The following is a 12,483-nucleotide window of genomic DNA, read 5'->3' on the forward strand; positions in this document are numbered from 1 at the left end:
GGACTGTGGTCTCCAGATCAGCAGGTGCCCCATATAATTTTTCCCTGAGTGGGGTGAGCAGGGGCCAGTGTCTGACTCACGCCAGGCTATATAAAGAACATTCCTGAAGGAGGTGCTCCGTATTTTCCGGGGTCTTGCCACAAGGGAATATTTCGCCACACCCAATTTTTAGTTTTTTATGCATGTGTTGATTTAGTCCAGGGGTCTCCAAACTACGGTCCGCGGGCCGGATGCGGCCCGCGATGTCCTCTCATCCGGCCCGCGGAGATCTTTTTGTCCATGGAAAAAACGTTTGTTGGTGATGGCCGAGGAACTTTGCCAGAAAAATTAAAGACATTTCTGGAAGAAACTGGTCCCGAACTGAAATTTGATAGTTAATGCGGCCCTCGGACTGAAAAGTTTGGAGACCCCTGATTTAGTCTGTTATGGCCTGTTCTGAGTCGAAAGATTATGTATTGTTGTTTTCGTTTCAAATTGTAATATCCATCATCTTTATTGTAGTGACGGTGTGTGTCAGACCACATTTAAGTTTGTTTTTTATCATTCTTTTTATTTCTTTTGGTTGTAGCGAGATTTCTGGTTGTTTTTTCTTTCCCCCAATTTTTGCCAGCTGGTCCGCAATCTCATTAACCTGTATCAGGCAGTGGCCCGGTCTCCACTGCAGCACAATTCTGCTGCAACTGCAGCACAATTCTGCTGCAGGTATTTTTTAGCCTTTCTAGTGCTGTCCTAAGTGATTGAGTATAGGACTCTGGATTTTTTAGGGATTGCAGGACAGATTTAGCATCTGGAAGAAATACTATCTGACTATTTGGAGATTCAGGGTGTTCTGACAGGAGGTTTGCTGCATGCTCTAAAGCTTCTTTCTCTGCTCTAAAGTTGTCGGCTATTGACTTTTCCAGGCTTTCTCTTCAGTCTCACAATTTAAGGGTTTTGACAGTGTCACATATAAAGTATTTTGTCTATATTGGTTTTTTTTTAAAAACTAATCTGAAATGGCTGTATTATTTTGTGTTGTTAAAAATTATATTGTGTATTACAAATTACATAAAATTATCAATAAGTGTAACTTCAATTTAGTAATAATAAGTAGCTTAAACCCAACAGAAGTTTTTTTTATGTAAACAAACATTAATTTTTAAACCAGCCCTCCACAAATACGTTTTAGTAGAGCAATCATCGTTACCACACATGACAAGAACAACTCTTGCCTCTCCACAGATGGGCCAGTGGTCTGATTGGACAGAATGTAAACTAAACAACGGGCTATGTGGGGAAGGCACTAAGAGTAGACAAAGATCTGTCTTAACAGATTCAAAATGTCGAGGCCAGCCATGCGGAAATTTAACTGGTTTGTTATAAATTGTTTCTTATTACTGCTGTAAGTATGAATAAAATTTGTACCAAGGCAGATAACTGTTTGAATCTGTACAGAAACCAGCCTGTGTTACGGCCCTTGTTGTAAGACTGACTGTAAAGTTGGAGAATGGTCAGAGTTTGGATTCTGTTCTGCTGCTTGTGGGGAAGGACTCAAGTAAAAACTTTTTTCTTACATGTTTTTAGCTGATAAAATAGTAAATTAACTTTTAAGTTAGCGATCTTGTGTGTATCAATCTAGAATTATAACTTTTGTGTATTAATCAAGCTTTATAACTTTCATTTCAATCAAGCTGTATAACTTGTATGTATTAATCAAGCTTTATAACCACATGTTTTAACATTCATATTCTGCTTCAAAAATCTAATTATCACTAGTACATCTATTAAAACTTAGTTATCTCTCTTTCTACCCCAGAAACCGAACAAGAAAAATTCTTACTGCCCCTGACTGTGGAGGGACGGCTTGCCCTGGCGTCCTAGAGTCCACCAGCTGTGTGGTTAGAAACACAACAGACTGTAAATTCACAGAATGGTCAGTCTGGTCCAACTGTAGCACGGACTGTGGTTTTGGTAAATCTGTTAGGTCAAGGACATTACTGACCCCAGCGTACTGCGGGGGTCATTGTTTGGAGACTAAAACAGAAGATATAAAAGATTGTGAGTCTTACGCCGCAAAGAAAGATTGTCAGGTAGCCTATTTACATATTTTATTCAGCATTTCATAAGTTTCACATTATTTTTATCAATGTACATCTATAAACTGTTATTTTAAGTGAGATGGTCTTGTATGTTTAGGTGGGGCCTTGGAGTTCATGGGGAGTTTGTGTTCGTGATTGTGAGCGTGGCATTCAGAGGTCTACCAGGGTTATTACAGTACAGGAAGTCTGTGGGGGAGTTCCTTGTACTGGTTTATACAATTTGACAGTAGGTTGTTTTTTATTTCAGTTTTTCTTCAATTTTTATTATAAATTGCACAATTATTTTTTTACTATTATGTTTTTTGATTTGGCTGAAAATAAATTGCAGAGCATGCTGCTACTTATGCAGTTCAAATTAAGTTTTTTATTTTTCAATTTTCATTCACAAAAATACTACATGTAATGCTATTACTTTAAATTACAAATGTACTACACCTAAAACTACTGCTTTTCTAATTCTTGATTTATAGCAAACCCGCACCTGCCATGAAAAATGCACCCAGCTGTGTAACCAAGCAAAGTGCAGCTGTAACCCTGGTTACAACCTTGACCTTGATGGGTTCACATGCAAGAAGAAAAGTTGTGGAACTGCACCAACACTTTCCTATTGTGGTCCAGGCACACAGGTCCTGGTCTCCTGTCAACCTGTCCACTTCAGCTACTGCCCCGTGAGTACTTTACTGTCCACTTCAGCTACTGCCCAGTGAGTACTTTACTGTCCACTTCAGCTACTGCCCAGTGAGTACTTTACTGTCCACTTCAGCTACTGCCCAGTGAGTACTTTACTGTCCACTTCAGTTACTGCCCAGTGAGTACTTTACTGTCCACTTCAGCTACTGCCCAGTGAGTACTTTACTGTCCACTTCAGTTACTGCCCAGTGAGTACTTTACTGTCCACTTCAGTTACTGCCCAGTGAGTACTTTACTGTCCACTTCAGCTACTGCCCAGTGAGTACTTTACTGTCCACTTCAGTTACTGCCCATGAGTACTTTACTGTCCACTTCAGTTACTGCCCAGTGAGTACTTTACTGTCCACTTCAGTTACTGCCCAGTGAGTACTTTACTGCCCAGTGAGTACTTTACTGTCCACTTCAGCTACTGCCCAGTGAGTACTTTACTGTCCACTTCAGTTACTGCCCAGTGAGTACTTTACTGCCCAGTGAGTACTTTACTGTCCACTTCAGCTACTGCCCAGTGAGTACTTTACTGTCCACTTCAGCTACTGCCCAGTGAGTACTTTACTGTCCACTTCAGTTACTGCCCAGTGTGTACTTTACTATCCACTTCAGTTACTGCCCAGTGAGTACTTTACTGCCCAGTGAGTACTTTACTGCCCAGTGAGTACTTTACTGCCCAGTGTGTACTTTACTATCCACTTCAGTTACTGCCCAGTGAGTACTTCAACAGTGTTTAGTGTTCCATAGAGAACACAATTAACACACATTTGATTTTTAAAATACAGAATTAAAAAAAAAAAATTAACAGTGACATCATTTTGTGTTTTGCCTATTTACTCACCTCTAGTTTTTTGTCATATATAGTTATTTAAAGCTGAACCCCAACCCTAAAATGTTCAACCCCCCCCCCTATTGTACAAAGCTACATTTGTTTTCATTATTTTAATCTTTATGAAATACGTACTGTATGCCTCTGCCTAGTAGGACATTATCCTAAACCCAGATCTCTAATCTCCTACTGCTTTAATTTCACATACAGTAAACATCCCATCACTTAATTTATACCTCACAGCAGTAGCCTAAAATCTGAAATTTAGCTAAACCTTTAATAAAACAAATAATAGCATCTTGCTACTTAGATAGTATGCTAAAATTCTAATTTACGTATTAATAATTATTGTTGTTTTTAATTTTATCCAGTCCACCTTATATGGTGACAAGTGTAATGGTACATGTTCATCAGGGTGGGTTGTCAAAGGAGATCCAAAGTTTATAGAATGTCAGCAGGATGGAACCTGGACAGCTCCTAAGATCTTTTGTGGGCCTGCTAATAAAGCACCTATTAATGTAAGTTGATTATAAATTCAGTTTTCTATGGGAATTTCTTCTTGACAAAATTTTTAATAATTTCTATGACTATTAATGGACATATAGAGAACAAAGTTTTAAGTACTAGATCTAAATAATGTTTTAACTATTGATTATTTTCTATATAGTGTGTTTTCTTTTAATAGTAATTTAATTTTGCTAATTTAATTTAATACATTACTAGCTGGCACTATTTATTAAATAAAAAATATTGGGAATAAAATCTAAATAATGTTTTAACTATTGATTATTTTCTATATAGTGTGTTTTCTTTTAATAGTAATTTAATTTTGCTAATTTAATTTAATACATTACTAGCTGGCACTATTTATTAAATAAAAAATATTGGGAATAAAATGTAGCTGGAAATTCAATGTGACACACCTGATTTTTTACCTTTGTTTATATGTGAAGATAAGCCTGAACAGCACAGATGTGTCAGAACTTTTACTTCCTGGCCAGTGTTTTGGTAAACTGACAACTACCTCAGATAATGAAGCCTGGGACAAACACACATACTCTGTAGTGGCTGATCCTGCTGGGGTTTTAAAAGTCAACAATGACACGCTCTGTGTAAAGACCAAGTTAGATTATGAAACTTCACAATATAGACAGTAAGTGACACTTTTTTCCTCCCTAATTCTGACTAGTACTAATTATTTAGTACTTCTCACAATATCGACAGTAAGATGCTTGCTTGATAATTCCTGTTTTGATGATTTTTTTCAATAATATTGTATCAGCCCTGAGAATAAAAAATAACACAGTATTGTAACACTCTAATAGACTTCCTATAAATACTCATTAAACAGATGGACTGCAACAATCAGAGCAACTGACCTAGATGGACTATATCTTGACAAAAATTTTACTTTCAATTTACAAAATAACAATGATCCTCCAAGGTCAGCTAAAGTAAGTTCTGTGTTGTAATTTCTGTGTAGTCATTGTCTTCTGTGTAGTCATTGTCTTCTGTGTAGTCATTACCTTCTGTGTAGTCATTGTCTTCTGTGTAGTCATTATCTTCTGTGTAGTCATTGTCTTCTGTGTAGTCAATGTGTAGGTAAACTAGTATTAAATGTAGTTATCATGTATACTTCAAAATATATTTATCCATCTGACTATTATTGTAAATGAAATTATAGCATCCCAGTATATTGGTCGTTGTTGTTGTTTCAGCTTTCACCAGACACATTGTTGGAAAACAGTCCAAAAGGCACATTTATTGGCTGCTTCCAGCTGATTGACGACGATCCTGGCCAAAACTTGACACTTTTTATGTTAACAAACACTAAACTCTTTGAACTTTTCATGCAGGAACAAACTTACTGTCTAAAGGTAAAATGTACATTTTTTCTGTTATTTGTATTGTTATTTTCTAATGTGAAGAATTAAAAAATAAGTAAATACCAACAGGTGTGCAGCTATGTTCAAATATGATGGTTTTAATTAATTTTTTAAATATTTAAATATGTATTACTAATATATAATATTTTAATTTATTCAAAAAGTAATATCTCTTTTTTTGAAATTTTTAAAAATTCATTTTTTTAAAGGTTTTGGCAGAGTCAAGCCCCAACTGTACAACTGTAGGAGGAAAGCTGTGTGCCATCAACTATGAAGCTCAGAGCCAGATCTACACTGCCATAATGGTGAGAGATGACGCAGTGCCTCCAGCTTCTGCTTATTTTGACATTGGCATAAATGTCATTGACGTCAATGAGCCCATCACAGGTGTCACAATGACCTCAGACACAGTCCCAGAAAACATTCCACCAGGTCAGTTACACTTTACCTTTCATGATTTGTGCTGTAAAGTGAGGTCAGGTGAGTGGCAGACGTTAATGTTGCTCTGATGGTCTGTTGCCAGGTAAACCATTGCTGGGACTGGTGGCCACAGATGAAGATAAAAATGCCACCCACAAATTTGAAATACTAGATGATCCATCTGGTTTGTTTCAGTTAATTAATAAAACACTTGTAGCATCCGTTGCTTTAGATTATGAAATCAACCCAACCATCAAGTACACTATCAAAGTCAGAGGTTCAGATGTTGGAACACCATTGACTTTTGCAAGTATTTTTTTAAATTTCAGAATGATTTGATTTCAAAATTTAGAAAAGCATATTTAAAGATTTTATTATTTCTCTAAGATAATATGTGACATGTCTGTCATGAAAATTCAGGTAGAAACTAACATAACTTTTGGTGTGAGTGATGTGAATGAAGTCCCAAACAGCTTACAACTGACGTCTGCTAATGCTCTGCTGTCATATCCACCCAACCAGCCACAGGTGAAGGAGAACATTCCAGGTATGTTAAATATATACATTTGTTTTCTTTAAGTAAAATCAAACTTTTTAATTGTGTTATGTTAAATATGAACCGTTTGTTTTCTTTAAACTTAAGTTGAAGTTTTTAATTGTCTGTGTAAATGTGAGGCTCTTGCTTCCTTCACCCATATTATCATATTATGTTAAATGTGCTATGAACTTCTAGCTCTTTTTGTACTAAAATTATACTTATGTTTGTCTTTTATTTGGCTTGTTACAAAAAGTATTTTGATTTCAGCTGTTGTTGTTGGCACATTGTCAGCCATTGATCCTGACAACGGAGATGCAATTACATTTTCAGTCAACAATGACAAACTGCGCATCATCAACACCAAGTGCACCCCAATGCAGGTTACAAAAACAAATACAACTTTTTATATTTGTCATTAAGTTAAGCCATCATTTTGATTGTTAATTTCAAATTTTTCTCAGCCATATCAGCACAACTACTGCTCAGGGAGACTGGTTAACATTGGGGGTTTCAATTTTGAGGAGGCGGCCATTGTCCCAGTGAAAATAACAGCTCAAGACAAAAATCTTCACTCCATAAAGCTTGACATCAACATTATAGTCATAGACATGGATGATGTTCCTACAGTTAGTTACTTTTCTTATCTCCTTTTTATTGTTATTTAGCTAGACGATGTTCCTACAGTTAGTTACTTTTGTTATCTCCTTTTTATTATTAGTTAGCTATTTACAGGAGATAATTACTAGTCTGAGGGTTTCCAATGTGAAAATCTGATAAAAGGAGGTTTTCAGTTGCTGGTCATGATGTATCTAGAACCCACCCAGCTCAAATATAAATAGGTTTGAGAAGTGCAATTTTTTATTGACAGGACATTCTAGTAAATGGTGATATAACAAGCACAATCAATGTCCCAGAGAACAGCAAGGGTTTACTTGTTGCTGAACTTAAAACTGTTGATGAGGATCTGCTGGATAAACAAAATTACTTCCTTTCTGGACCGGCCTTTAACCAATTTAAAATACAAGGCAACATGCTTTTTGTGAGGAGTTTTCACTTGATTCATATTAGTAATTAAGATTTTCTATACTTTAATTATATTTAAATGATTTTTTGTGTAAAAAAGGTTTAATGAGACATAGACATTCTATCCTTATTTATATTTACAATTTTTCAGACATCAGATACTGCTAGTCTAGATTTTGAAACTGCTGAGCCTATGCAACTAACAATTACATCAGTTAGTACTGGTCAGACAAGTACAACAGTGGCAAAGACATTCACTGTAAACATCACTAACATCAATGAAGCACCAACAAACATTATTTTCAATGGATTGTCTGTAAGTGGAAGTTTCACCATATTTCAACAAAAAAATTGCAGTTAGACATGCAAGGTAAAAAAAATAAAAAAATTCAGATGTTCAAATTAAAATGACAAAAAGTTCAGTACCTAACGTAAACATTTTAAAAGTTTTTTTTGCCAACTGAAATTTTAACCAGGTTCCTGAAAACAGTATTGAAGGGACCTTGGTCACAGCAATGTCAACCGAAGATCCAGATAACAAAATCCAAACAGCCTTTCAACAGTTTACATATGAACTGCTGGACAATGCTCAAGATAGATTTAGCATCAAGGGCAATAACATCTATGTGAAAAATTCTACTAAAACATGTGGACTAAATGTATGATTTTAATTACTATTTTTGAAATAAATGATTGAATTGTTAATGATTACTATAAGAATGTATCTGATTTATTTCTAAGGAAAAGTAGAAAATATAATCACTTGGTCACAATTACAGCCATTACTCCCCTTAACAGTAGAATTTGGTTAACATTTGCTCTATTTAGTCCTGTATAGGGCAAATATTATTTTAAATCTTTATCGTTTCATTCATGTGATCTTACACTTACAGGTATGTAACCTTGATTATGAAGTTCAAAAAGACCTCACTATAGTTGTAAAGGTGACAGATAATGGATCACCACCACTGAGCATGAATGTTTCAAAGATTATATCACTCACAGATGTCAATGATGCCCCTTACAATATTCAACTTAATACTTATCAGATTTATGAAAATAAGCCCAAAGGAACTGTAATTGGTAATTATTTTCATTATGCAATTATAAAACAAATCAAAAATTATCTGTTAGCTTTTGTTAAATGTGTAGGCCTTTATTCCAAGCCTCAAGTGCCATTTCATAATTGAATATTTTTATATTAAAAGGGACATTTTCTGCATCTGACCAAGACAAGAACAGTGTACTGACCTTCACCTTGCTGAACCAAGCCCAAACTTTTTCTGTAGAGAACTCTATTCAGCTGGTCCAGTTGTCCAGTCTGGACTATGAAGCACAAAAGGTTTATTACATACAGGTTCAGGTCACAGACAATGGCAATCCTGTTGCTTCTGTGAGTAGAAACTTATGGCAAACTTGGATTTTTAAATGCCAAATGTAAATTGTATAACATTTCAAATATTATAAAAATAGTGCTTCTGTGAGTAGAAACTTATTGCAAACTTGGATTTTTAAATTCCAAATGTAAATTGTATAACATTTCAAATATTATAAAAATAGTGCTTCTGTGAGTAGAAACTCATTGCAAACTTGGAATTTTAAATGCCAAATGAAAATTGTATAACATTTCAAATATTATAAAAATAGTGCTTCTGTGAGTAGAAACTTATTGCAAACTTGGATTTTTAAATGCCAAATGTAAATTGTATAACATTTCAAATATTATAAAAATAGTGCTTCTGTGAGTAGAAACTTATTGCAAACTTGGATTTTAAAATGCCAAATGTAAATTGTATAACATTTCAAATATTATAAAAATAGTGCTTCTGTGAGTAGAAACTCATTGCAAACTTGGATTTTAACATAACAAATAAAAATTGTAGGCTATAAACATTTCAATTTTATAAAAATAGTGCTTTTTTAGTTGAGTTTCTTAAACTAATTTATAGATTTCCTTAATTAAATTAATACATTAGCTAACTATTATTAATGATCCTGTAATCTTATAAAATTAAAGAAATTAGAAAACGTTAAAAAAAAAGATATTTCAATTTTTTCTGGTTGTAGCAGTTGAAAAACACAACTTTCTTATTTGGCAGTGTATCAACACCATACAAGTTGAAGTTTTAAATGTGAATGAAGGACCAGAATTTATTGGGCCTGAAGTATTGACAGTTGCAGAAGATTCTAATCTCGGAGCTTTGGTGGGTAGTGTCAGTGTGTTTGATCCTGATAGTAACGATTCAGTGGAGATCACTCTGAAAGAATACAAAGATGTCTTTGTTGTTGGAGGCAACACAATTTCTACAAAGGTAAATCATAATTATTATCATTCATGAAAGTATAAATATAAATTGTAAGTAATGATCAAATAATATCAAGAATCTGTTTGTTATCAGCAGAAAATATAATTAATCAAACATTTTTTGGGTTAACATCTGTAGTGAATAGGATCCATGTATGTGTTTATATGCTTTTGTAAGCTAACCTGTCTACCCTTTCTATTAGAATGAATATCACTTTATCTATATTTAACTAAATTAAAAATACATTTTGTTACATGTAGGATGGTAAAGGAACGTTTGTTACCATAAATTTAACAACAGCCAAATTACTTGATTATGAAAGCAAGGCAGAATACAGTGTTGACCTAAAAATTTCTGACAAGCAAGGCTTGGAGATTGTTCATAATGTTAAAATTTCTATTGAGAACAAGAACGATCCTCCTACTGTGAGTATTATATAAACTGGGATAGTAATTTTTTGTTATTAAAACAACTGTTTCAAATAGAAACCTATGCTATTTTAATATACATAAGCCTACACAGTTGACTCTAAAGATAAATTGTATCCAACACTTGCAGGACATACTTCTCAATAAACTAGCTACACCTAGAGTGAGTGTCCAAGAAAATGTTTTAACAACATTGGCATCCTTAACAGCTCTGGATGAAGACCAAAACCAGTCGTACACCTTCAGAATTATAAACCAGCCCGCAGATCATTTTATCATTGTTGGTAATGAACTCAGGGTGAGAGATATTTTCTTTAAAAAAAACACTTAAAAAAAGACAAAGCACTTGTTTATCCATATTGACACTTTTATTTAATTATAAACTACAAATCATGAGTATATTTAACATGCTTATTACAATTTAAGAGAAGGGTCTAACAAAGTGAAACACACTGTCAAGAATTGATTTACTAATTATAGACTGTAGTATTAACCACAGTTTAGTATCTGTTATGTATCACCTCAACTCCTATTATGGTTAAATGCAAATTTATTATTAATGCTGCTCACACATTTTTACCATATGTTGTGTTTTATTACAAAAAGTATATCTACTAGTGCGTTGTGTTTTATAACATCCTATGTTCTGCAGATGCTAAAACCACTTGACTATGAAACCACCTCATCTGTCATCATAACAATAGAAGTTTCAGACAGTGGAATTCCATCTTATAAAGTGCAAAAAGTTACTACAATAGATGTAGTGAATGTAAATGAGCCACCTACAACCCTTGTTTTGTCAAATAATAAAGTAAGTCTTTTATTATTTCTGTATTTCTATATTTTGTTTTGTCAAATAATAAAGTAAGTCTTTTATTATTTCTGTATTTCTGTATTTTGTTTTGTGAAATAATAAAGTAAGTCTTTTATTATTTCTGTATTTTGTGATTGATCACCATGTAACATGTATTATCTTACATAAAATTAGATGAAAAACAACCCTACCATTGTAATATAATTATAAATAGTAGGTATCTTAAATTAATCTTTTGTATTATACCCAACATATGCAATGCTATGTAAAATTCTCATTCAAAGTTTAAAGTAGGAATGTGTACCATGTAGGGATAAGTTAAAATTAGGAATATGTACCATGTAGGGATAAAAATTACGTTTAAAAATATTGCAGGTGGAAGAAAACAGTGGAGATGGTACAATAGTTGGAACATTACAGCCAACAGACCCAGACAACAAAGAAGGTTTCACATACAACTTGCTGGAGAATGCTGCAGGAAAATTTAAAATTATGGGAGACAAAATAGTAGTGAGATGTTTAGTTTATTTTTGAATATTTAATTCTTGATAATTAAGTTCTTTGATGACTTTTCATATAAATTAATTTTTTTTAAAAACAAAATTATTTTGTTACATTGTAAGCTAAAAAAAAAATAGAAATGCATATTATCTTAAAGCTTGTTTGAGATATATTAAATAATGAATAATATTAATATCAGTGTCAAAAAATGTATTAGTTAAAGTACTGGAAAAGTTTAAAAATTACTATTGTTCCCAGTGTAATAAGTGGAAAATTTTCTTTACGTTACTGTTCATTTAACACAAATATGTTTTTATAAAAACAGGTTATATCATCAGAGCAATGCTCTCTTCTTCATCAAAAATGTTCCCTTAACTATGAACAGCAGTCTGTTCATACTGTCAGAGTTATGGTTACTGACAATGGTTTTCCAAAACAAAGTTGTACTTTTGAGCTGAAGATCGAGGTCACAGATATGAATGATGCTCCATATGATTTAATCCTAAGTGGTATAAATTTTAAATTTCTTGTAATAGCTAGATATCTGTTTAATACTTAATTTATCCTCAAATAATTGTCAAATATATTTTATCTTTGTTTTTAATCAACTTACAGCCCAATCTAACAAAGTTTATAAAAATCTAATAAACCAATTTAATTATGATAAAAATTTTCCTGTAATTTTTTCACTGACAGACAATAAAGTTGAAGAAACTGGGAATGCAGATAGCTTTATAGGAAATGTATCAGTCAGTGATGAAGACATCAGCCAGTTACATACCTTTGTACTGAAAGATAATGCTGGCGGAATGTTTAAACTAAAAGGTCAGATGCTGGTGAAAGCTGTTGATGACAGACTCAATATCAGCAAATTGTACTCAGTTATTGTTCAAGCTCTTGATAACGGAGTTCCAGTCAAATCAGTAAGCATGTAAACCTGTTTTCATGAAGAATACAGTAAAGTATTGAAAACAACTCTAAT

General features: G+C 33.4%; 1 protein-coding gene across 1 annotated transcript in view; it reads left to right on the forward strand.

The window, feature by feature from the left end:
* Nucleotides 1-12,483, forward strand: part of LOC131944493 (protocadherin Fat 4) — a 30,884-nt gene that overhangs the window by 2,136 nt on the left and 16,265 nt on the right. The window contains exons 4-29 of the mRNA XM_059305161.1: nucleotides 1,222-1,351; nucleotides 1,435-1,534; nucleotides 1,796-2,069; nucleotides 2,176-2,304; nucleotides 2,549-2,746; nucleotides 3,957-4,103; nucleotides 4,539-4,738; nucleotides 4,937-5,039; nucleotides 5,304-5,462; nucleotides 5,681-5,903; nucleotides 5,995-6,201; nucleotides 6,316-6,438; nucleotides 6,697-6,809; nucleotides 6,891-7,055; nucleotides 7,298-7,468; nucleotides 7,604-7,768; nucleotides 7,929-8,111; nucleotides 8,346-8,535; nucleotides 8,661-8,845; nucleotides 9,552-9,764; nucleotides 10,019-10,183; nucleotides 10,317-10,484; nucleotides 10,839-10,997; nucleotides 11,376-11,510; nucleotides 11,827-12,010; nucleotides 12,198-12,424. Of these exons, the coding sequence (XP_059161144.1) occupies nucleotides 1,222-1,351; nucleotides 1,435-1,534; nucleotides 1,796-2,069; nucleotides 2,176-2,304; nucleotides 2,549-2,746; nucleotides 3,957-4,103; nucleotides 4,539-4,738; nucleotides 4,937-5,039; nucleotides 5,304-5,462; nucleotides 5,681-5,903; nucleotides 5,995-6,201; nucleotides 6,316-6,438; nucleotides 6,697-6,809; nucleotides 6,891-7,055; nucleotides 7,298-7,468; nucleotides 7,604-7,768; nucleotides 7,929-8,111; nucleotides 8,346-8,535; nucleotides 8,661-8,845; nucleotides 9,552-9,764; nucleotides 10,019-10,183; nucleotides 10,317-10,484; nucleotides 10,839-10,997; nucleotides 11,376-11,510; nucleotides 11,827-12,010; nucleotides 12,198-12,424 (4,416 nt within the window). The remainder of the gene's footprint in view (nucleotides 1-1,221; nucleotides 1,352-1,434; nucleotides 1,535-1,795; nucleotides 2,070-2,175; nucleotides 2,305-2,548; nucleotides 2,747-3,956; nucleotides 4,104-4,538; nucleotides 4,739-4,936; nucleotides 5,040-5,303; nucleotides 5,463-5,680; nucleotides 5,904-5,994; nucleotides 6,202-6,315; nucleotides 6,439-6,696; nucleotides 6,810-6,890; nucleotides 7,056-7,297; nucleotides 7,469-7,603; nucleotides 7,769-7,928; nucleotides 8,112-8,345; nucleotides 8,536-8,660; nucleotides 8,846-9,551; nucleotides 9,765-10,018; nucleotides 10,184-10,316; nucleotides 10,485-10,838; nucleotides 10,998-11,375; nucleotides 11,511-11,826; nucleotides 12,011-12,197; nucleotides 12,425-12,483) is intronic.

This window comes from Physella acuta, unplaced genomic scaffold (genome assembly GCF_028476545.2).
Source record: "Physella acuta isolate Inbredline_101_S28 unplaced genomic scaffold, ASM2847654v3 ptg000494l, whole genome shotgun sequence".
Classification (NCBI taxonomy): Eukaryota; Metazoa; Mollusca; class Gastropoda; family Physidae; genus Physella; species Physella acuta.